General features: G+C 45.0%; 1 protein-coding gene across 1 annotated transcript; it reads right to left on the bottom strand.

Moving 5' to 3' along the window:
- FUCA1 (alpha-L-fucosidase 1) lies at nt 1-25,888 on the bottom strand. The gene is made up of 8 exons (XM_054999106.1): nt 25,502-25,888; nt 10,751-10,885; nt 10,488-10,625; nt 9,444-9,549; nt 7,282-7,482; nt 5,656-5,846; nt 4,161-4,260; nt 1-1,964 (listed from the first exon to the last, which is right to left on the bottom strand). The coding sequence occupies exons 1-8, from the start codon at nt 25,864-25,866 to the stop codon at nt 1,824-1,826; spliced, it is 1,377 nt and encodes a 458-aa protein (XP_054855081.1). The 5' UTR covers nt 25,867-25,888; the 3' UTR covers nt 1-1,823.

Here is a 25,888-nt window from a genome sequence, read left to right on the forward strand (position 1 = left end):
TTTTTATTTTTTATTTTAAAAAAAATTACATTTGAAGTAACATGAAAAACAGAGAAAGCCCCATGATTAATACACTGTGAAAGGCACAATCAATGGCACAATCAAAGGGCCATCCTCTAACAGAACAGTTCAACCTAGCTGTAAAATATAAATATACTGCGGGCATGTGTACACCCCCTCCCTCCACATCTCAGTATCCAAATTACATTCCTACTTGCAGAGCCAAGCATTCCTTTGCAATGAGGCAACCCATCGAAACTAAGGGACAGACCAGTCTAAATTCTGCACCCCTTGGGCCTTCCTTCTGACTCTGCACTAAACTCTTCTAGTTCAGAGAAATCCAGCTGTTGTAGCTGCAGAGCAACTAAAAACACAACCCCTCAGTCATCTCCGGACTGAACCAGGTTAGCTGCATGGCTCTGGCCCCCTCGTCCCTGACTAGGAAGGCAAGACTATGGCACCCAATAAGCAAAGGACTGCTCTGTCCTCCTTTCAACATCAGCATGTGAAGCAAACACCTCTATTTGCACCAGTAAAATGGAGCCAAATGCTAGGCAAAGAGGAATCTTTGGGCTGACCCAAGTTTAAGAACAAATATGGGGCATGCACTGCATTATTTTGGACCTCTCACTAGCATTTTTACATTCAGATGCCATATATCCTTAAGCAAAGCAGCTACATATACCTGTTTACTTGATTAGTTTAGGCTTTGAGAGCACAAGGTCATTGTCCCATGGCATGAGGTCAAGAAAACCTAAATCTTCCTCGTCTTGCATGTGTTTTTATGAAGCTATGTCATAAGGACAGGCACTAGCTACGTAACAGCAGATTAGAGAAGAGGAGCTCAAAGACAAGATTTGGACGTTTTGGCACAGTCATGCTTCTGAAGGTACTCAGAATGGAGGTGAAAATGCCTCTCTTAAAGAGCCCAGGACCGCAATGCTGCAACATGAGCCTCACAGAACTTCCACGGAGAGCCTTCCTTCCTTTCCAAGTTAGGGTGCACAAAAGTACACACGAGATAAACAACAGAGAACTGATCCTAAGCAGAGCCTGAACAAAATTATTCTATCGTATGTAACTTTCCATTTATTAGTTAAAGTAAACCTCCTTGGTTCTCATTCCAAGAGAGTCTCTGTTTGGCTGCTAATTCGCCTTGGCCAAAAAGTCAACTTTAACATACTTCCAGAAACTTGGCAACACAATGTTCACATCATGGCTTTGTTGCTTTCCAAGAATAAAGTTTGTTTCCCCTGAGGTTACGCAAATAAGATGGAGTAATGGCTCTCTACCAGTGATTGTGTGTCATTCCATCATCAAACCTGGCATGTCTGAAAATCTGACCTCAAGGCTTCTGCCTTGAAGCTTTAACGCAAGCTTCTTCTAAACTGGAAAGAAGAAAACTGTAATTTTAACTAGCTGAAATGTCTAAGCAGATTTGGCCCCCAGTTGGCTGCTGAAAAAACTGCGGCGGTGAACTGCTCCTCCACAATCCTGCACAGCTGCTGTTCAAAATTCTATTTCATCCTTCACAGTAATTTGAGTGATATTTCCCTGAGAAGGTACTGTGAATGGTTCTCATTCCACACACGTCCAGTTAAGCATATCTATGCCAGAACATTTCAGGCCCTGGAGATATGCAACATAATCCTATTCTCTAGTGCGTTGCTATTAAAAAGCAATATTTGGGTATTACTAATTTGGCAAGAGTTTCATTTCATTTAACTGCAGATCCCAAAATTCGATCACTCTACTCTGAATCTGTTCATGCCACTAATCACAGCAGCTTTAACATTTAAGAGAGAAAAGAAAGATGATTTCCTTTATTTCACACCAACTAGCTTGAGAGTCCAGGCATACTGCAGCGGGAGAAGGGAAGGCACCATGCATGGCAGCGTGACCTGCAGTCCTCCGCCCGGAGCTGCCTGCCACTTCAAAGTCTCAGAGAATCCTAACATGGTCACCTACAAGGAGAAAGAAACAGAAGTTGCTGGTCTATTGGTTTATGCAAAATATCAAACTGGTTCATACAGCATGAAATAGTCACAGGAAATGACTATTTCAGGGACTGTCAAAACTGCTGACAATCCAGTGAGAATTGTGTGGAGACAACTGGATGAAACAACACACATCCTCACAGTATGTGAGTGCGCCCAAGCACTACTGTTTGCAAGCTGCTGAGATCATACCCATTCTGGCAGTTGCGTGTCTAACCATGTCACATGAACACACCAGTTCATAGCACCTCCCCACAACCCCAGCAGGATCACAAACCTGCTCATTATACGACGTGCTCACAAGCACCACTGCATGGAGGCCACTGATGGTATCAAGTGTCTCACTGTCTTCACACTATTTGACATTAGGGCATCAGCATTTTGCACAATGATTTCTGTCTCTGGTGGATTCTGAGGGCAGGGGAAGGGAAAAAATGTGAACAGCTGCCTTCTATGAAGGGAAGATCCCTTTGGGATCAAGGGTTACGAGTCTTCTGAGATTAACAACTGCTCTGTCAACCTGAGCAATGGCATCACTGCAGTTTGGTGTGGTGGTTAAGAGCAGCAGGAGTCTATGCTGGAGAACCAGGTCTGATTTCCCAGTCCTCCACCTGACGCCAGCTGGGTGACCTTGGGTCAGTCACAGCTCTTCCGGAGCTCTCTCAGCTGCACCCACCTCACAGGGTGATTATTGTGGGGATAATAATGACATACTTTGTCAACCACTCTGAGTGGGTGTTAAGTTGTCCTGAAGAGTCGTGTATAAATCGAGTGTTGTTAGTATTATAAAAACCAGTGTCGAGTATGCCTTTATCAGTCTATGACAGTTTTCTAAAAAGGTGTTAGGAAGCAATCACCCAAAAGGAAAACCTAGCTTCCCTCCTAACAGCAAACAAGTCCCTGCATCTTCGCCCAATGAGCACATGGACGATGGCTAGTGTGACTCCTCCCTCAAATACTGATACACAAGAAACGGCATCTGTATCCACCCCGAGGAGGGAACATAACCCAAGTGTCTAGACGATAACGTAAATGTTAAAAATGCAAAACAACTTTTTTGACAACTTTTGCTTAACAAGGTGAATTGAGTTTTTAAAAAATTAAAAATGTTGGAAGATGTGAATTCTAGTGCAATTCTCAAACTCTGCATCAATAGATACTTAGCCTGGCTACACCGGGAACATTTGCAGAAATATCCAGGGCCCACAGTGAGTAAGTGGAAAGCATCTTTGATAGATACAATGAAGCAATAAGCTTTTCCTTGACTTTGTAGATTTAGGTGTTTAGAAGTGACAATTTGAAAGGGGAATGGGAAGATGCAGGCAGTTAACAATAAGACAGGAAAGCGCCTTCCTAATACTTTTGAGACACACTGAGCTAGAATATGCCAGGGATGTATGTTCTGGACACTTGTTAAGAAGCTGGGACAATCCAGTATCCTTCAGAGTAAGTCTCATCACCAGCTGCAAGTTCCTCTCATGCACGGCACGCAGGGCCTAGGAACAAATGCGCTCATTGTCTGGAGGCTGAGAAGTGACTATACCTTCTGCAACATCCTCTTAAAAGGAAAAACGGGTCACTTGCCCTTCTTTCTAGAATGCAGATGATGTATAGCTATATCATAAGAAATATGTGAAATGAAAATTGTTATCATTGCTGGTTTTCTTTACAGTCTTTAGATATGAAACTGAGCACAACTTTGTACTGTATCAACAAACATTTGTTACATCTATTGAGTGCTGGGAGGGGGACACACACACACACGCTTTGGGGATCCAAAGTTGGCCCGTGGGCTGCCGTTTCACTATTTCTTTTCTTAATTTATACCCCACCTTTTTCCTCAAGAGGACTCAAAGTGGATGACATTGTTCTGTTCTCCATTTATCCTCACAACAATCTTGTGAGGCAGGCTACGCTGTGTGTGAGTGAGTGAGAGAGAGAGTGATGAGAGAGAGGGAGAGAGGCCAATGATCTAACTAGGCATAAAGGAGCTTTCTACGTCAACTTAGTAAACTCTGGCTGACACTTCAGGTGCCTACAGATTTTTCAAGTCCTTTTGCCAGTTGCAAGTGCCTTAAAAAAACAGCAGAGAACATGAGTGTTTCCCAGATGCCCAGACAGATTTCTGCTGGAGAATCTCTTTTATGTTTCAAGCCTCCTTACTTGTGAGCTTGCTGTTAAGACTGGCGATGGAAGGTGCAACACACTGTCTTGTGGCCAGGTAAAAAAGATAGCGTAAACTGCAGCTTCTTTTGAAGTGTACCTGGGAGAATAGAAGGCAAGGCCGTGAGGACCAGTGTGAAAATACCGAAGCAGACACACAACATCCATCTTTCATGAAGGCACAACACCCAGCTTGCACAGCCTGTTCCACACTGAATCTGGCCAAGGTTGAAGGTCAGTCCTGGGCCTTTTTCCCACACCCCCTCACACCTGGGATTCAGCCAGCCAAGGGTGATGAAAGCCTCAAAGTCCACCCTTACACACACCTTGCAAAAGCAAACATTGCATGACAACCTGTCCTTGTGTTTTCAACTGCTGCCGTCAACAACACAAAGGTGGCTCAGGTGCGTCTTACAAAAGTCCATGCAAAACTTTCCATTTATCGCCTCCTTTACAGGGTTACTGTCATTTTCTAGCCCTTGATGGCTTTCAGAATAGTTGTTCTCAACCCTTCTTTTACTGAGAATTCAATAATGTCCAAGTGCAGCAGAATGAACTGGGAAATTTGGACAGCATGCCTCCATGGGCTCTGTGCCTTGAACAATCGTAGCGCCCAATAAAATGCTTTGCAACCCTTTCAGCTTGCCTGTACTTGACGATGCTGTGCACCTTCACCGTGGCAAAGTCCCTTATGCTTCAGTTTCCTTACAAGCATTGAAACACATGCAGCTTTTTGGAAAAAAATGTTTCTCCTGGAAACCACCCTAGTAATATTAGACCTCATTCATTAAAACTTTCTTTCTGAGGCACTACTTGAGCATTCTTTCATTTCTGCTTTTGTGTAGGAAACTGCAGAAGGAAACAAAAATAATTTTGCCCAAGAGTGCTCGTTTCTAAATTTACAAGGGACCACTTGCTCCTGTATGAACCTGCCTGGCAATTAAGAATATTCTGTAGACACATCTGCAGGTAGGGTGCACGAGGCTTCCAAAAATAAGGTCCTTTTCTTCAGTGGTGCCTTGACTGTGGAACTGCCTCCCCATGGCTGCCTACTGGGTGTCTATTCTCTAGTTATAGGTGCCAAGGCCGGACTTTTTATTCATTCAGGAGGATTCTGCATGTGTGTGTATGCGCATCAGTTTTAGCAATCTGATGCACGTACTACTGCTTTTTAAAAAATATATCCGGATTATTGAAACCACCTCAAAAAGTTTCGGTTAACATAACTTTTTAAAAACAAAACACAAACAGATTCTTACTGTAGTCAGGATTCTACATAATCTCATTCAAAAGACAATACTAGCACTGTAGCACAAATCAGCACTTGCTCCAAATGTGTGCGGAAACTGGCTCAGAGCCTGAAGCACAGTTTTGCCATTGCCCACAAGGTAATAACCTCACCTTGCTCCTCATACCACCTTTTCTTACTGGAGCACCAAAGCTCGTCCGCATTCTGAGAACAAGCATCCCCGGTTTGGATTAGGTGGTGTCATACCATGTCTTGTTGGTGCCGTTCTCCTTTTGCACTCTCCAAGGCTTGGATTCATAAATAGCCTCCCCATTAATATTCAGCCACTTTCCAAGGGCCAACAGCCTCTCTTGGAAGACTGGAGCAATCCCTCCTTCTTTGGTGGGGCCAATGTTGAGAAGGTAATTGCCTCCATAGCTCACAGTGTTCACAAGTTCCTGTGGAGGAGGGTATGAGCAGAATAAAACATTTATGACAGCAAGGGAAACACGTACTTGCAAAGAGAATTTTAACACAGGTTCCGTATGGGTGGATCAAGTCCATACCCCTACACTCGAGGAAAGATACCCTGTAACGCTCTAGACTGATACCTGTTCATCCTTTCAGTGAAGAAAATCCTATAATAGACCCCGACTGGTGGTCGTTGCACTGCTTTCTTATAAAAAGACTTTAAGGACTAGTCCCCCATCCCATATAATTGATTTATTTAAGACATTTATAAATTCACTTTTCTTCCAGGCAACTAGAATTAAATGGATCAAAAAGCATTAAAAAATCACACAATGTTTAAAACATCAAATTGGTTTTTCAAAAGCCTTCAGAAACTTTACAAATAATATCCAAAAGAGACTACTCCCCCTAAGAACCAGCAAACTACAGAAGCCATGAGCAGACTCCAAAGACTCTTTTAAAAAGTTCCATCCCACAGCCCTTCTGAAATCGTGAGATACAGGGGCCTTCCAACCTTCTGCCATTTAAAACCACTTCTTCATTTCTTTCTTTGCTGCTTATTTGTCCCTTCCTTCCTGGGTAGATCCAACTTTTAAAAAAACTCAAGATTTTTTTGTTTTCTTGTCCCCAAAGCTCAGGGATATGTCAAGAGTGATCTCCAACGAAGAAGAATTTTTTAAAATTGGAATAAAGTGAGAAGTGTAAAACTTGAGAATGGAAGTGAAATTATTGGCTTTCTTATGAGCAAGAAGAGGGCAAGGAGTAGTAGCAGATATGGAAGTAGTGGGTCGATCTTGAGACTGTTTAGCAGACGGAGATAATTTTCTCCAGTGGAGTCTTGTGACAGATACACCTTCCCATTGCCTGCCTCCTGGTCACCTTGTCCTTCGGCATAGGCACTTGGGCTTATATGGCCTTCAGGAAAAGCAGCCAAGGTAGTCCTAGCCGATCCGGCAGTGGGTACAATGGGCATGCCTCTTTCAGCCTGTGTTGGTTGAAATACCAACTGTTTCATAAATTCATTTTAAACCACGTGATGCCTATCAACTCAGCCCTTCTTAACTCAATGAGCACACTCTCTGCCATGGAAGCTTGCTGAGGGATCCTGGGTCAGACACACACTTCACTTCTTAACCTACATCACAGGGTTATTGCTGTAAGGATAAAACAGAGGAAGGAGGAATGATGTTCTAAGCAGCTCTGGATCCCCATTGTGTAGATAGTCAGGGTATAAATGAAGTAAAAAAAATTGTTAAAAATTAATTGGACTGGATTCTGAAAGAGCCTAGTCACTCTTGCAGCTTGATCAGAGACTCACTCTGGCTGCCGTCATCACCTGGAAACTCCTGACAAGATTCTGTAACTTCTTCACTAAACAGCTACACTTTCACCAACTCCTGACTGACATTTCAAAGCTCTCACCTCAATTATGCTGGATGTACTCATGAGTTCATCAATTTTCATGTTACTCCGATATCCCCATGACTTTCTGTCAATAGAGCTGCACATCTCCCACTTGTGGGTTGGCAGAGTACCAGGCTTGTATTTATCTTGACAGTTATAATATCCTCCATGGTGACAGGAGCAGTTGATGCCCCACCGATCGTTCACCACCACAGTATCCTAGAAGAGAACAGCAAGGTGGAATTGAAGCCACTGCACCTCTGGACTTTAAGGAGACAAGGCTCTGGAGCTTTACTTACCAGCTGGCCTTAAATGCTCCAAAAAAAAAAACAGAACGGTGTTTTGGGGGAATAAAGTATTTTCTATGTTATTCTTCCTCCACAATGTCAAAGAAGTGAGCAACAAGCGGCCTTGAAGCACACCCCATTTTCACTGCTTCTGGCTCTCCTAGGGCTGGTTCACATATCACGCCCATCCCGTGCCTAGAGCACTGGACTCTATCTAGTACATATGAATTAACCAGCACAGATGGGACATCGCCTCAACACACAGCTTTCCCATGGAACCAGTTCACAGTTTTAGTTGCAAATCACAACAGACATATCTGGAGATCATAATGGAGGGAACCATTCAAGGGTCAGAAGGAAGGATGCAAATTAAAATCAGTCCATATATATTTCAGCTCTTCAGATTTTAAAGACACTTCACGCACAAGTGCAATAATTTCTTAATAAATATATTATGGAGGAGGGAACTGGATATGAACCTGAACTGAACATCTGACCTGTCCCTTTTTGCAGGTAACATAAAGCCGGTGTGTACTTAGTAAGCCACCCTGAGTTCCAATGTGGGAGTATAGCAGAACAAAAATATAAAAACACTACTGTAGAATCAATAATTTTCCTGAGAATATGGAAAGTATGTTAAGCCTTCATAATTAGCATTATAGAGGAACTATGAATGGGCCTATCCCTCAGGCAGCTCAGGGATTTCAATAAAAGAACAGCAAGATTCAACTCCAGTAGCATCTTAAAGACCAAGAAAATTTCCAGGGTATAAGCTTTTGAGAATCGCATTCCTTTTATCAGATACCTTTAAGGTCTTTAATGTGCTACTAGACTTGAATCTTGCTCTTCTATTGCAAACCAACATGGCTACCTACCTCAAAGTAAAGGAACATTAATGTTCCTTAAGCGACATGGAATGGTATGGTATAGCCCAATCTTATCAAATCTCAGAAGCTAAGCAAGATGGATATTTGGATTGGGGTCCACCTAGGATGACTGCAGAGGAAGACACCTCAGCTTCTCACTTGCTTTGAAAGCCCCTTGCTGGGGGTCACCATAAGTATGTATGACAGCATATATATACACCATGTTCCTTAATAGCTGTCACCAGACCTTGGAATGTGATACCCAGAGTCTGAGAAGGTGATATCCTAAATCCAGTGGGGCAGGGCAGAGAAACAGATTGAAGCCAGCGGTGCAATTTATATTCAGAGCAGCGAGTGATTTTATGGATAGTCGATTAAAGTGGGATACAGTCTTGAAACTAGCCATTAAGGAGCTAAGGCAGGGTTAACAGCTTTTGGGGAGTATTATTTGCTTCCAAAAGCTTGTATATATGTAAAAATAAAACAGATTTTAAAAGACACCACAAGTCTCCAGTGTTTGCCCATCCAAAAGAGGCGAATAATCTTCCGCGCTGCCTATGGACAGGATTCTTCAGCAAAGTGAGCACATTACATGTATGTTAGCTGTGGATCTCCTATTCAGGATGTATTTCCAATGTGACCTTCAATGCTAACACACTGCACACTAAGACCGGACATTCCAGACGTTTGTGGAGCAGGTGAGATGAAGGAACAAGTGAAACAGGCTTTTGGTTCACGATACTTCTTTGTAATGTACACAGTGGAACTTGTGTCTACTCTTTTGCAGTGTCTTGCACAGGCCATCCACAGATCAGGAACATCATACCCATCTGACCATGGTTGGGGGTAGGTGGGGGGAAAGAGGCACAAATCACTGTGGACATTACCAACAAGCATAAAACATTCTGCCCCCAATCCCAACCATAGGAGACTACTCAAGGGGGTTTCATTTTAAATGCAAAATACAGGAAAACTCCCCAGTTAAAACACCTTAATTTGCTGGTAAATACAAAGGAAATTCAAATACCTTCACTGGACTTTCATTGTAAAGCCAGGCAAGGAAAGAGGTAGAATTCCAGTATGTGTCCGGAGCCTCCCATTCACCATCGGACCAAATGATATCCGGCTTGTATCTAAAGGCCAGATTAAAAAGAGCCAGAAGATGAAGTCCTGGAATTTGCCAAGCCCTGCCACAGCTGCATCCCTTGGGCTATCAAACAGTACAAACTTAGCTAAATTTCCCCACCTTTTTAATCGGGAGTCACATATATGGCCAACCAACGTTCACTTTAGCAGTATGAGCCAGGCTGACAATACTCATTTATTTATTTATGGCTCCCCAATGGGGACCCAAAGTGGATTCTCCTTTCCTCCATTTTATCTATCCTGCTTCTGTGGCAGAGTAAGGATTCAAATTTGGGTCTCCCAGATCCTAGTCTGAAACTCCAACCATTACACCACACTGGCTCACTGCAGACAACTTCCATTCTTCTTCTACAAGATTTAGCACCACAGCTGCCACCACAACATCTAACAAACCACAAAGGGACAAAACAGACCTCACCCACCAGATGCTTTCCACTGCTTAAAAAAAAGTAGTCTCAGTAGGTCACATATTTAAGTAGAGGAACGTTGGTGGTTGCAAGCTATTGTTTACTCTCCAACCATTTCCCATTAAACATCACACTCGCTACTTTTTCTCTCATGTTATTGAAGTATCCCACCAACGGGAAAAAACCAGCTGAAGGAAGGGGGCTATACTCAGCGGAAAAATGGCTATTAAAGAAAAAGCAAAAAAGGACCTACCCTCTCTGCCATTCCAGTGTTCAAAGATACAACCTATCACAGCTGTCTGCATTTAGCAGAAGGGAAAAAAATAGAAGAGTAACTGAATGGTAATATCTAGTCCAGGCAGACTAGAGGATAACATGGGTGGAACAATAAGAAGGCAAGGTGGGGACCTTCTAGCAGCCAGATTTTAAGAGGTCTTACTTGGAAGCTCCACTATGTTCAATAAGACTTGCTCCCAAGTAGGAGTGCCTGTGGTACTGCAGTCTTTTTTTGTCCTTACCTTTTAACGAGATCATAAAGTTCTGGCAGTGTTTTCTCCAAGACAAAATGTTGGCTCTTGAAACCGTTTTTTTTGTCTACTAAATAGAGGGGATGAAACCACTCAAACAAGGAATGGTACAGTCCATAGTGTATATTCCTAAAAAATAACACAAGAATGATTGGATAGGAGATCAGATAATTCTGTCCACGACGCCCCCGCCCCGCATCTTCATGACATTTCACACACCAGCCCTTGCAACGCACCCATTTTAACCCACATACCTGTGCCTCAAGGCTTCCCCCAGTTCTCCCACCAAGTCTCGATGAGGCCCTGTATCCACGGAGTTCCAGTTCCAGGACACAGGGGAGCCCCAGTTTGTGAAGCCTTCATGATGCTTTGCAGTCAGCACCACATACCTAGGGGAACAGAAGGCAAGGCATCAGAAGGGAACAGAACTTGCCTAAAATATACCCCACCTGCACGCTAACGGTAGAGGGAGGATCCTCCTGTATTATGTATTAGTTCATATTTGCTGGCGTACATACGCACGCATACACAATCAAACCCTTACTCTGGGGTACATTTGGAGAAGCTGCAGCCTAAAATAATCCCACTCATAAAGTAATACTGGTCAGAAAGGTGGGGGGGGGAGTCCTTTTACCACTGTAATGAGCGAAGGGGGTTAGGGGGGGGGGAAATGGCTGGATTTGCCAGGTAATCTATATCATGAACATTACAGCTTAACCTCTGATGGAAGCAGAAGGGGGAAAAGTCTTCTCACATTAGCCACAAACACCTTGGACCAAATTTCCAAGTAAGATGGCAATGCTCAAACTCAGCAGACATTGCTGTTAACCACAAACACCTAGTGGGTCATTTCTCTGAAGAGAGCTAACAAGACTTACACCCACTAGAAGCCACACTTTGCAACTAAGAAATTGGTTGCACTGTAAGGAAAAAACGGAGGCAAGGAGAACGATATAAGCCACTTTAGGTCCTCAATAGGGAGAAAGGCAGGGTATAAATGAAGTAAAATAAGTAATAAATCATAACCATGCCCCAAGTTGGGGGGGGGGCAGAACCCAGGAAAGGAGCAGACCAGCTGCAGGGAGAAGGGAGTGCTGAATCAGCCCCCCACCCCACCCCTATGGTCACCAGGGAGCAGATGGGGAACCTAGCTGCTAGTACTAATCTACTCAGGAGCAAGGTGAATCCAGAAGAGGGGCTTGCCAGGGAGGATACAGATAAAACTAGGCAGTTTCAGAGGAGTTAGCCGTGTTAGTCTGTAGTAGCAAAATCAAAAAGAGTCCAGTAGCACCTTTAAGACTAACCAATTTTATTGTAGCATAAGCTTTCGAGAATCAAGTTCTCTTCATCAGATGCATGATCCCAACTGGTCAAATACAGCAGAGGAGGGGAGATAGGGGAGAGAAGGAGACATATATCAGAAGGGGACAGGATGCAATTAGCGGGGAGGCAACCGAAACATTCCTTTGCTAGTAAATGTAAACATCTCCTTTTGGTGTGGAGTCAGTTTGCCGTGTTAGTTTGCTGCAGTAAAAGCCTCCAATTCCTATGTAGTATAAGCCTTCGATAACCACAGCTCTCCCTGCCAGATGCAGTTCTCTTTGTCAGATGCATCTGGCAGGGAGAGCTGTGGTTATCGAAGGCTTATACTACATAATCAAAAAGAGTCCAGTAGCACCTTTAAGACTAACCAATTTTATTATAGCATAAGCTTTCGAGAATCAAGTTCTCTTCATCAGATGCTGATGAAGAGAACTTGATTCTCGAAAGCTTATGCTATAATAAAATTGGTTAGTCTTAAAGGTGCTACTGGACTCTTTTTGATTTTGCTACTACAGACTAACACGGCTAACTCCTCAGGACTTATACTACATAGGAATTGGAGGCTTTTACTGCAGCAAACTAACACGGCAAACTGACTCCACACCAAAAGGAGATGTTTACATTTACTAGCAAAGGAATGTTTTGGTTGCCTCCCCGCTAATTGCATCCTGTCCCCTTCTGATATATGTCTCCTTCTCTCCCCTATCTCCCCTCCTCTGCTGTATTTGACCAGTTGGGATCATGCATCTGACGAAGAGAACTTGATTCTCGAAAGCTTATGCTACAATAAAATTGGTTAGTCTTAAAGATGCTACTGGACTCTTTTTGATTTAACTAAGCAGTTTGTTAACCATGGTAGGAGGTCTAGAAAAAGGGCTGCCAGAAAGACCAGACCCTCCAAGGGGCAAATGTGATTAGTTTCCAGGCCAGAAAAAGAGCCACCCACAGCCTGCTCCAGCAGGGACAGTGGAGGGGTAGCCACCTCAGGGATTAATCCAGCAGGCAGTTTGTTGAGGTCTGTAGTTGCACTTAACGTACTCTGGAGGAGATCCCTCCCCAGGAAGAGACGTGGACACTGGCCTGCGACAAGCAACGAGGAGGGAAAGGATTTATTATTTCAAGGAGGCCCCCCTTGCTTTCATGTAACCAACTTTGTTAAAGATGACTTCAGACCCACACCTCTAGTGTAGTGGCGCTCACTCTGCAGCCCATTTGCAATTACCATCAGCCAGATGAGCCGTATTCCCTTCCATCCCTGGCACGAGGCCCGCACTTCAAGGAGGCTCGGAGCCTACCCTGTTCCTCCAGCGGCAGCTGTTTCAAGTCGGGAATCACTTGCCCACAAGTTCCACTGGGCAAGGCCCTTGCTCACTTTTCTGATACATGAGACAAGTGCCAGATTGGGGACCAGTGTTCAAGAGCTATGGGTGGCTCCTGAGCCGCTGAGTATATCCTTCTTTAGAGTATCATGCCAGTGGTAGAAACTGGAGGATAAGATTTCCCGGTGGGAATGAGGCCCCTGACTCAGGAACCTTCAGAAGGCCAATACCCAATCCCAACTGAATGCAGTCTGCATTTACTAACTGCTGAGGAGGAACATACACACAGCTTATGTACAGAACCATTCACTATTATATGCCAACATATATCCAGGCTTGAAGCTGAACCCCGAGAAACAAGTTGCAAAGGACCAGCCTACCCTTGCCCAGATTATTTTATAGTGCCTTGAGAAGAGGCTAATGTGGTTTTGCTGGTATAAAGCTGAATGATACGTGAGATCTGGTTTTGAGTTTCCCTTCTGTCACACATTCGGTAAAACACTTTTTTTTTTTTGCACTAGCACTATCTAATTCAACTAAGTCTGCACATCGTGTATTCCATTTTAATCTACAAACTGCTGATTTGGGCTCCTCCACTGTGCCATGAAACAACTTTCTCTCCCCCCCCCTCAATTTCTTGTACCCAGCCTGATGAAAATTTCTGGAGAATTCAGACAATTGCAGATTGTTTTGCAACATTCTGGTTGGTCCTAATGGTGGGTGTTACGCAAGTTTTGTTTTCAGATTTGTTTCCTCCTCTGGACTAATACAGCTAATACATATAATACACATACAATCTTAATTTGATAAACAGGAATAGCATCAACCCGCCTTACAAGGGGACAAAATAAAAGCCTACCTTTCTATTTCTAAGACCTACCTTTTCTATTATAAGCTTCGCAGCATGTTAAGATCTTTCACAGGATGCCTACACTGTCAGAGATAAGGGGAATGGAGACAAAGCAGATGACCTTTCATCTGTGGTACTCTTGGGAAGGTTTCCTCCTCCCCAGTTCTGAGTGCTGATCAAAGCCACTTCAACAATCAGGCAGGTGGGATGCGTTCCCTTTTATTTGTGAGACTGAAATACCTCCCTTTTCCAAAGGCCTTGGCTTTCCAGTCTCTGGGTTCCTTTTGGGGTGTACCCACGCCCAGGTCATGAATCCCAGACTCAGCTTAAGTATAAATTAAGTTTATTAGCTTAAGGAATGTTTGCAAAAAGCATACAGCACTCTTACAGAGGCAACAGACATTAAAATAAGAAAACCTCACTGTTGCTACAGAATAAAATCTAAAAACTTGAGAGCTAGCTCCCTAGGCATCTCTATTTCGCATCCTTTGGCTGCTTATCTCACCTGTTCATTCAGAATGCGAGCCCTCTCCCACGCCTAGCTGGTTCGGCATAGGAGCATGCTGGAGTGATGAACAGCGTCTGCAGCTTTCCGCTTCTCTCTGGCATACTTGCATCATGGTCTGAGCTTGGTCAAAGAAAGCAAGCTCAGAGAGGAAAGGAACGGGGCCTAGGTGAACTGAGAAGCCATCTTTTTCAGGACTTGGTGCATCACCCGACAACTCAAGAGCCAATTAAGGCTGAGCTGTTAATTGGCATTCCAGTTGTGTGAAAATCTAGGGAGTGAACGTGGAGCCTGTCTGAGAACCGTCTCCCAAGGTCGAATCACTGGGGCACTCAGAGACTGCTCCACAGGCGTTACTAATCAGGAAGGCTAGATGGGCCTCGACCAGAGCCAGGGCTTTTTCAGTTCTGGCTCCAACCTGGTGGAACTTCCTTTTGGTAGATACGTGGGCCCACCAAGATCTTTTATCCTTTTGGCGGGCCTGCAAGACTGAGCTGTTCCACCAGGCCTATGGTTGAGACTGGTCCTCCTGTACCCATCTGGACCCTCCCCACCGGTCCTCTATTAGGTGGGTGGTGCAGCTGCTTGGCCCCTCACACAAACTGTAGTGGGGGCAGAAGAATGCCCCCCCTGCACTGTTAGCAGTGGTGGGCTGCACTAAACACTGCTGTAATTATGTTTTATGAAAACTGATGTTGCTGCTGTTTTATTGTGTTTTATTGTAATTTTAAAGCCTATTGAAACTGTTATAACCCGCCCTGATCCTGCTTGTTGGGAGGGCAGGCTAAAAGTTTAATAAATGAATGAACGAATAATCAGCCCAGCCACCACAGATCTGAACTGAGTCTCTGACAACACTTACAATTCCAAACCCGAGTTCATCCATTTTTACCAAAATCTGGCTTTGGGCTGACAATTTCCTTACAAGTACCGTTAATACAGAATTCCTTTCCTACAATTTACAGCTCACTCTATCTATGCAAGCATTTAGCTGGCAAGCAAAGGAGGAATTCTCCCAGAGAGACTTTAGGGTTCTCGAATTGCTATGGTGTTTGCAATTTTGGAGTCTGCTGCTATTCTTCTGTTGCTTGTTTTATTTACGGTTGTTTAAATGGAATAGTTGAACCTGTACAGGATTTTTAGTGGGTTCAGTAAATCAGAAGGTGGCATATAAGTATTTTGCAAATTAAGAACATGAGCCCTACTGAATCAGACCAATGGCCCATTTTCTCCAATATCCTTCACCAACAGTGGCCAAACAGATACTTCTGGGAAATCCATAAGCAAGATATAAAGTCAATGGCCTACTGTTGTAATCAGGCATAGGCCTTATAATATCAAACTGGCTTCTGATTCACCTTTTCATAATTAAGCTCTGAGTTAACCTGGAGAACCAGGACAAGCAGGACAACTGAAATGCCCTTTGCTCTACTTGACATCTCTCCTTTGGATGTTTGGGAAACTGAAAACTTGGAATAACTGTATTGTTCTAGACTTCTGGTACTATCATAAAACCAGAGACTTGAGGAATGAGGGATATATGACAGGAGAGCCAGCTAGCTATGGCAGCTAGGAAAGAGGCTGGATTTAGGGAATTTTTCCTCCCCTCCACCTTGGGTATGTACCAACCAGTGGATACAAAAAGAGCCTGCAGCTGTTTAGCTATGCTGCACTGGTGAAGTTCTGGAACCAGAGGACAGAAGGTTCAACTGGTAGGCTGTTTCCTCCTCCAGGGCACCAAATGCCCATCTCAAGGAGATGAACAAGGTACAAGTTGTGTCAATCCTCATCTATGTGCCTATGGCTTGGTCACATGCTAGAACTATGTACATGCTCAGAAACTGACCAGTTTGCCCCAACAGCAGGTGAAGGGAAAAGCCTATTACAGTTGGGGTGGTGGCAGCCCTACTGGAGGTATTGGGGATCAGACGGAAGAGAGACCCACCCACCCACGCCAATCTGTAATACCTTTCACCATGGTTTGACCTCCAGTGAATTTAAGCAAGAAGTTTAAGGGATGGAGATTTCCTTCCATTTTCTGGCCTCTCTAAGCGAGAGACTGTCAAGAGCAGTCACCACAAATGGTGCAATGCTAAGTAGAGTTTCTCCAGTCTAAACCCATTGAAATCTTCTTAGAATTGCACCAAAAATGTAGTAGCCAAAGGTGCTTATCAACTGCATTTGGGGGGTGCACGTTGACTCAGGCTTGATGTTTGAAAAGCAGGTTAGCACAGTGGCCAGGAGTACTTGGTCGGCTGCATCTAGCTTGGCAACTCTCTCCAAGACTCAGCCAATCCGGCCATGCTGATCCATACGTTTGTAACCCCTCCAGGGTTGTTCATCTGGCTTTTACTACAGCCTGTTGCTTTCCACAGAATGCAGTGTGGTGTGGTGGTATTGCACTAGGATATGAGACACCTAGATGTGAATCCCTACTCAGTCATAGAAACTTGTTGTATGACCTTGGGACAGTCACAGACCTGACAGAGCTGATGTGAGAATAACATGAAGAAGAGAATGATGCATGCCACTTTGGGTGCCCACTGGACAGAAAAGGAGGGTTATAAATGAAGTAAAAGAAATGAGTAAGTGCCCCTCCCTTTATGGAGTGGGCTCCCAGAGGAAGTAGTGGGCTCCCAGAGGAAGTACAAGGGGCATCCTCATTGGAGACTTTTAAAGAAGTGCCACACGGCTGTGCTATTTGCAAGGAAATTTCATGAGGCCAGAGTTGTAGCCATGAAGGAAGACACATTTTATGTTTAACGGTTTTAATGGGACAATTTCTAAGAGTACTCTTCAAAGTTGAACAGGACAGACCGCAATGTTGTCTGTATAGTGATGACAGGCATTTGTGGTGAAGCCATTCTGTATTTATTTAGAAAATGTATATGCCACCCCTCCAGAGTGCTGTTTGAGGTCACTCATAACATCAAAATACAATGAAGTCATCAAACCCCACAAAACTGTATCCACAAAATGTGGAAAAGCAGGATATAGAAGTTTTAATAAATATTTAATAAGTAGCCTCAAATCATTAGTGTCAACGGTGCTCCATGGACTAAAAGTAAAGAATCAGACCATGCCAAGTTCTCATGCTCAGAAGATTGACCAGCATGATTAGATAACTACAAAGAGTAGTTCTGCTGCAATTTTGTTAGTCTTGTGAAGCTCTGCATTTCCTATCTTTTGATCTGGATTTACATATGCTCAGCATAAAGCTAATATTGACCTAGCTTGGCATCAGTGTCACTTATGAACAAGTTTTAGAAGAACCACAAGTCTTGAAGTTCCTGCTGTGTGGATAAGTTTGAGAAAACTCCAGATGGGTATATATAGCCAAGGGTTTAATGTCTTTCTAAAAACTGCTTGCTAGAGGATTTTGACAGCACAACAACAACAAAAACAAAGTGGATTACTACCTATCCAGAAAGTTATAGACTGGAGCTGACAGAATGGCAGTGCTATTACTTTTTATGGAAAAAAATACATTAAGAAAGGTGTATCGAGAAATACCGTTATCCTGCTCAAAAGGATTGGAACACAACCCCAGAATGCCCCAGCAGCTGTTGCTGCTGCCAAAGGAGCTTCTTCCATCAAGGGCTGGGCTTTCTATCTGCCCACCCCTGCCCCTTGCCTGCTCCAGCCTACAAGGCTGCTGCCAGGGGACTGCTTGCATTGCTGTTGCTGCTGTTCATTGTTTTTATATCAAGTGTGTTAGTTATTGTAGTCTATGTGTATTGTTCGTGTTGAAAATTCGGTAGGGTATTGGGGGGGGGGGGGTTATGCATGATTGGTAGCTTAGTTGCTGATTGTTGGTGTATTGTTTGATTTTGGGAGGGTGATGTGTTAGCACTATGACCATTGGTGAGGAGGCCGGCTCAAAGTCGGAGATCCCAGTGATCCAGGGACATGGGAGGCATGGTGGTGGGAGCAGATTATGGAAGGGAAGGGCACTGAGACATGGTAGGGCTTGGTGCCCTTCCAATCTGCATCCCATACCAAGAAATACTCATTGTAGGGCTAGGATATTAAACCACTCTCCGACACTGGTGCTGTGCAATGCCAGGTCCATAAATAATAAGACCAAAATGCTGCAAGATTATCTTGCAGCACTGAATGTGGACCTGGCTTGTGTGACCGAGCCCCGGGTGAGGGAGGGCGAGACGGTCACTGTGAAAAAACTAGCCCCCCCCCAGGTTATACAGTCCTCCACCAGTCTTGGACAAGTGGTCGGGTGGGGGGAGGCATGGCTTTGCACATTCGGGAGTCTTTCTCCTTCAGATCACTCCCCACCCTCAAAATTACTGGCATTGATTGTGTGGGCCTAGCGTTGGACGCGGAGGAGAGGTTGGCAATATGCGTGGTGTACCGACCGCCTACTGCACTTGCATCTTCCCTGTCTGGTCTGTTGCAGGTGGTGGCCGGCTGGGCCTTGGAATTCCCGAGACTTCTGGTTCTCGTGGATTTCAACATCCATGCTGATGACGCCACCTCCACGCAGGCCATGGACCTGGTGTCCTCCATGGCTGCCCCACGACTCTCCCAGTTTGTTTCAGCTCCCACACATCAAGCAGGTTACACGCTGGATTTGATTTTGGGGGCAGGGATGATGGTGGTCCTAGATACCTATGATGCAGTGCCATGGTCGGATCACTTTATTCTGAAGGCTCGTTTGAGCATGCTGCTCCTTTCCCAGGTGGGCAGTGAGCCCGTGGAGACTTATGGATCCAACTGGTTTCCATGCGGGTCTGCGGGATCCAATGCCCCCTGGCAATACGTTAGATGAGCTGGTGGATGACTGGCATGGCCAGCTTTCTGAAGCCATCAACATTACTGCCCTCTCCGAGCCCAGAAATGGTTCACCAAGGAGCTTTGCCAGATGAAGCAGTCTCTGAGACCACTAGAGCGAGTGTGGAGGTGGGGGGCGCGACGAAGAGGCAAGAACATCTTATAGGACATTTATGAAAGCCTATGAGATGGCAGTGAAAGCAGAAAAGAGGGATTTCTTTGCTGCTTCCATTGCGTCCACTAGCTCACGCCCTGCTCAATTATTTCAAACAGTTTGGTCCTTGGTCTCCCTCTCTCAGGGAGACCGCCAAATTCTTAATTTGACTATTGGCTGCAAGGTTTTTGCGGGCAAAATCTTGTCCCTTCGCCATGGCCTGCCACCCACTGTTCATACAGTAAGGGAACTGGAGACCCCTTGGCTATCTTCTGGGTCTGTATTAGATCATTTCAGGCTGCTCTCCCGGGATGAAGTTGACAGGATCCTGCAGGGGATGAGGCCAACCACCTGTCCTCTGGACCCCTGCCCATCCTGGCTGGTGAAGGCCAGCTCGGAGGGGCTATGGGACCATTTGGAGGCCATTGTTAACATCTCCCTGAGCTCTGGGGTTTTCCCCGGAGCGTTAAAGGAGGCAGTGGTGCGGCCCCTCCTGAAAAAACCATCTTTGGACCCCACTGACCCGTCCAGTTACCGCCCAGTGTCGAACCTCCCGTTCCTGGGCAAGGTGATTGAGCGGGCGGTGGCAGTGCAACTGCAGGAATTCCTGAATGATGCTGTAGTCCTGGACCCATTCCAGTCCAGCTTCCGTCCTGGCCATGGGACGGAGACAGCGTTGGTTGCCCTCACAGATGACCTTCACAGGCATCTGGATCAAGACGGGTCAGCGCTGCTTGTGTTACTCGATCTCACTGCAGCGTTTGACTATGACTTGTTGGCCAGCTGCCTCGCCGACGTGGGGATTAGGGGGACAGCCTTACAGTGGCCGGTCTCCTTTCTCCAGGGTCGGGGACAGAGGGTGGCCCTCAGGGGAGATCTATCGCCCTGTCACTCTTTGGTGTGCAGGGTTCCGCAAGGGGTGATACTCTCCCCAATGTTATTTAACATCTACATGCGCCCCCTCACTCAGTTGGTGCAGAGGTTTGGGATGGGTTGTCATCAATATGTGGATGACACCCAGCTTTTTCTGTTGACGGACGGCCAGCCGGCCAGACACGGCTCCAGACAATCTGGCCAGAGCTCTGGAGGCTGTGACGGCACGGTTGAAACAGAGCAGGTTGAAACTGAACCCGGTCAAGACAGAGGTCCTGCAGCTGGGACGGGGGCTGCCAGATGTTGGGATCCAACTCCCTGCCCTGGATGGGATACCACTGACAACTTTGCCAGTGGTGAAGAGTCTGGGCGTGCTCCTGGATGCCTCTCTGTTGATGGAAACCCAGGTCAGGGCAGTTGCCAAGTCTGTATTTTTCCATCTCGGTCAGGTCAACTTGCCGCTTACCTGACGCCCCAGGACCTGGCTACAGTGACCCATGCAACGGTCACCTCCAGGCTAGATTACTGTAACTCACTCTACACTGGGCTACCCCTGGACCTGATCCGGAAACTACAACTGGTCCAAAATGCGGCGGCGCGGGTCCTGACCAGTATATCTTACCAGTCACGTATCACACCTGTCCTGCGCCAGCTGCACTGGCTTCCGGTTGAATTCCGAATCAGGTTCAAGGTGTTGGTTCTTACCTTTAAAGCCCTGAGTGGGTTGGGAACGGCATATCTTCGGGACTGCCTCTCCCTGTATGTTCCCCAGAGACTACTTCGATCAACGGATAAATGTTTACTGGTGGTCCCCAGCCCTAAGGAAGCCCTCCTCGCTTCAACCAGGGCCAGAGCCTTTTCAGTCCTGGCCCCAACCTAGCAGAATGCTCTGTCAATGGAGACCTGGGGCCAGCAGGACATATTATCATTCCGCCGGGCCTGTAAGACAGAGCTGTTCCGCCAGGCGTTCGGTGGTTGAAGGGGGCAGTGCTATGTCGGCCTCCCATCTTTGGGGGTGAGGGGGTTCTCCCCACCATTGCACTTTAATGCACTTGGTTAATTTATTTTATTATTGCTTATTGTATGTTGATTTTAGAATTATTGTTTTCTTGTTATTATTGATTTTAACTGTTGTTCACTGCCCAGAGCCCCTGAGGATGGGTGGTTTATAAATCTAATAGTAGTAGTAGTAGTAGTAGTAGTAGTAGTAGTAGTAGTAATAATAATAATAATTTAAAAATTGTTGCATGAATATCAGTCGACTGCCTCTCCAAGGAGTCCATAAGAGGTGGTATTGTAATTCTTTTCAAGGTCAAAGACCTCCACTGCCAACCATTCTCATCTCAAGAAACAGTTTCTAACCAAAGTAAATGATCAATTATAGCCTAAGAGCACCACATAATGTACTCATTAGCAGGTGATGTTCTAGCAACCAAACAATGCAGGCAATTAGCTATGTGTTGTAAGAGCTTGGCAAAGCCCAGGTTGTCATTGTATGCCAGGCTGCTAAGCTCAGATCCAGGTTTTGCAAGAAGTAACAGCAGTCCATCACAGGCATTAAAAGGCATGTTCTTGCCACATGATCAAAGGGTCAGTTGCAGTTCAGGTACACTGCCAGATATTGCAGCAGCATTTCCTAATGAACAGCATCCAGTGCTGTTATGCCAGATGAGCACAACTAATCCCTGCAGTGATCAAGGTAGCTTTCTTTTGACTGGATAGTTGGAGCAGCTTTCTCTTTGTGCCAAAATGCAGAAATTTAGACAGCTAATCAGCGGAGCTAAAATGAGTGAAGTCTCCCAGATTATAACGGCTTTCAGGTGTTTACATTCACAGCAATAAGAGTGATTCATGTGCATCCTATACAACAGTAACACTTGATAAGACAGATGATTTTTCTTCCAAGGGAAATGAAAATAGCTGTCTTGAGGCCATATAATAATCAAAGCCTCTACCAAATTAATGTGTGGTTAACAGGCTTGGCATCACTGCAGAATATCTCAACTTCTGAAGACTTCTTTTAGACAAAAACAGAAGACATCTTGGCAATCAAAGAAGATGATACCATTAGAAGCAACAGAAAGTTGCAGGAAAATGCCTGTAGGATGAACTTCTGTACTCTCAGAAGTGCTTCTTTAAGAACTTACCACTAGAGTGCACGGCTCTTGGCTATTGCAGAAGAAATTGAAAAGGACAAGTGTCTGCCTTAGGACCCCTTTCCTAAATGTGGACTCTCTCTCATGACTCCATCTTGGCTAAGCTTGCCTTGGCAGTCATTTTAGGAGCTAGCAATGTCTCCGTTTCAACAAGATACAGTCATGGCTCTCCTCGGTCAGGCTATGCTAATAAGTTGCCAAAACCTTGGGCAGAAGACTGATTCACTGATGGGACATCTGCATGTCTACTTGTCTCCGTGAGATCTCAAAAAGCTGAGCATTCAACTTGGTCTATCAACTTCATCAGCAAATACAAGTCCTCCTGTGTGTAAAATCAAATTACTATCAGTCTCCAGGTAAGCCTGATAACTTTTACTGACCTCAGCTGAATGTCTTTTACCGGCCTACCTCAGGCGTGGGTGAAGCCTCCACACTGCAAGTCCTCTTGTCCACCTAGGTCCTAGAATATTCCCCTGCCTCGATGCAATCACCTTTTGTTGCCCTCTGAGAACTCTCCTCCCAATATCTTAGAACCAGGAAATCTGCAGAGACTTATCCTGGACTCTCCCTGAGTTCCTTTAGTTTGGAATCATTTCTTTGAGATATTCTTTGGTACTGCTCCACTAGCCAAAGTGTGGTGGTGGTCTCATTCTCTCTGTCTGTTAGGAGGCTGCCAACTCTGTTCTTTCTCTGGGACTTTGGGATGTTCTTCTGCTGTTCAAAATTTTTATTAATCTTCCTGGTAACTGTGGAAGCTCTTCCTAAGTTCCCTTGTTTCAATTTCTAGATCATCTAAATGGACAATACACTCTCCCCAGTTCAGCAGACTGAGAATAGATTAATTCCTTCTCTTCCATGGACTTAAAGACTTTTCATTTATTTTGTTTAAACATTTCCCTTTCCCTTCTATAATTCCCCCGCTCTCCCAGAAAAAATCTTGCTCAGCAGTTAATCATCTAGCAGCTATGCCTAATGATTTGTGACTTTACACCTTCCTGAAGCGTTTCTGAATATTTGTATATACTGGCTAAGGGTTGCAATTATATCTTCGCCCACATGCTTAGTAAGCAGTTTTTCCTCACAAGGAAGTAAAATGGTAAAAACAAGTCATGTGATTCACAGCAGAATGGTTTTCATATGCTTAGGTTTTTATTATGTATACTTTTTTGTTCTTTCAATATTCTGTACAAGTTGCCCAGAGAACTAGTTATTGAGAAGCAGGACAAAAATATAATAATAATAACATGTGATTTATATACTGCCCTTTAGGGCAACTTAACACCCACTCAGAGTGGTTTACAATGTATGTTATTATTAACATACATTATTAACATACTTTATTTATATTTAAATAAATTAGAGCTCTATGAATGAGTTTTTTAAAAAAACTGCCACATCTTTGTTCTATCACTCCAATCTTCTGCCATTTAGACCATAGCCTATTTACAAGATCATCAGTAACAGTATCAACATATTAGGATCTCAGTAAATACCAAATGCTACAAATAAGTAGCTATGAAAAATTAAACTACAAATTATTCATGGAAAATAGTCAAATAATAAAAGGCAAATGTTCAGTAAAAATTACCATCAACATTAAAGCAATTAATGATATTGTATTCTCGAAGGCTTTCACAGCCGGAGAATGATGGTGGTTGTGGATTTTCCGGGCTGTATAGCCATGGTCTTGGCATTGTAGTAAGAACTACAAGACCACGGCTATACAGCCCGGAAAATCCACAACAACCATCAATTAATGACATTAGATACTTTAATTGCTATTTAAGATAATAACAGAATGAGCTAAAGATGCCGTTCTATAACCATCTCAAGAAGTGGGTTCTAATCTACCAAATCTGCTGAAATAAAATCCTGTTAGTCTGTGAAGTGCCACAGGACTCCTGTCAATTTTTGCTGCAACAGACTGACATGCCTACTCCATTGGACTTAGTAAATGTTCACACTGTTAGTATAATGGCCATCTTCTTAATAAAATAAGTAGGAAACAACTATGTAAAAATCATAGCCACAGTAACACAGCTTCACTAAAACATATTAATAATACCTAACACTACCAACAATGCTCCAACCAGTATCTAATACTACCACTACTTTCACCAACCCTTAATGCTCCCACTACCACTATCTTCTAGTATTTCAACTAATACTTTTACTAGTGAACCATCACAACATATAGCAGCCTCTGCAAGCAGCCCCAAGTCTTCCCCCTAGAGTTCCCAACTCCAGCTGCAGAAATTCCTGAAGATTTGGGGGCACTGACTGGGGAAGGTGGAATTTGGAGAGGGAGGCATGCAATACCACAGGACCCCCTCACCCCCAAGCTGTCCTTTCCACTGTGTGTGTGTGGGGGGGGGGAAGATCCCTGAAATCTGAAGATCAGTTGTAGAAAAGAGCAAGAGTCCAGCAGCACCTATAAGACTAACATTTCTGGTAGCATAAGCTTTCGAGAATCAAGTTCTCTTCATCAAATGCCTGATCAGGCATCTGATGAAGAGAACTTGATTCTCGAAAGCTTATGCTGTAATAAAATTGGTTAGTCTTAAAGGTGCTACTGGACTCTTTTTGATTTTGCTACTACAGACTAACACGGCTAACTCCTCTGGATTTCTGGTAGGGTTTCAGCTTTCTTGAGTCACAGTTCACTGAAGAAGTGAGCTGTGACTTAGGAAAACTCATACCCTACCACAAATATTGTTCGCCTTATAGGTGCTACAGGACTCTTGCTCATTTCTACTGTTACAGACAAGCAGGGCTACCCATCTTGAAGATCAGTTGAAATTCCAGGATAATTCCAGGTGCCAACCTCCAGGTGGGCCCAGGAGTTGTCCCAGACTTACAATTCATCACCAGTCTACAAAGACGGAGACAACAGCAGCTCGGGAGGTGAGGAGGCTCCATGGCATCATATCTCCATTGGGCTCCCTCCCCGGACTCCACCCTCTCCAACTCCAAACATTTCACAATCGTGTTGGCAACCACCCGCCTCCCCGCCCAGGCGGCTGGCTCCGGGCCTGACCTGGCTCCGGCTTCCTGGAAGAGTCGCGCCCACGCGTGGGGCTGGAAGTCGTGGGCGGTGAAGCGGGGGGCGAAGTCGGCGTAGGTGATGCCCGGCGGGAAGCGCGCGCGGACGAAGAGCTCGTAGTCGGGCCGGCGCTCGCCCCGCCAGTGCCACCAGAACCACTCCGAGCCCCAGGCCGGCACGGCGAAGACGCCCCAGTGCAGGAAGACGCCCACCTTGGCCGCGTCGAACCAGCCGGGCAGCGGCCGGGCGTCCAGGCTGGCCCAGTCGGGCGAGTAGCGGGGAGGCGAGGCCGGGGAGGCCTGGCAGGCCGCCGGGCGAGCCGCGCTGAGGAGAAGCAGCGCCAGAGCCCACGGCTCCATTGCTTCCACTCAGCAGCCTCGC

The sequence above is a fragment of the Eublepharis macularius genome, chromosome 15 (genome assembly GCF_028583425.1).
Source record: "Eublepharis macularius isolate TG4126 chromosome 15, MPM_Emac_v1.0, whole genome shotgun sequence".
In the NCBI taxonomy this organism is placed as follows: domain Eukaryota; kingdom Metazoa; phylum Chordata; class Lepidosauria; order Squamata; family Eublepharidae; genus Eublepharis; species Eublepharis macularius.

Excerpts from the sequence above, each read along its gene's own strand:
- FUCA1 (XM_054999106.1), bottom strand. The coding sequence starts at position 25,866 with ATGGAGCCGTGGGCTCTGGCGCTGCTTCTCCTCAGCGCGGCTCGCCCG. Across the intron at positions 7,483-9,443 it reads ACAATGAAAGTCCAGTGAAG|GATACTGTGGTGGTGAACGA; the intron begins GTATTTGAATTT and ends GTTCTCTTCTAG. Across the intron at positions 4,261-5,655 it reads AACGGCACCAACAAGACATG|GTACACTTCAAAAGAAGCTG; the intron begins GTATGACACCAC and ends CTATTCTCCCAG.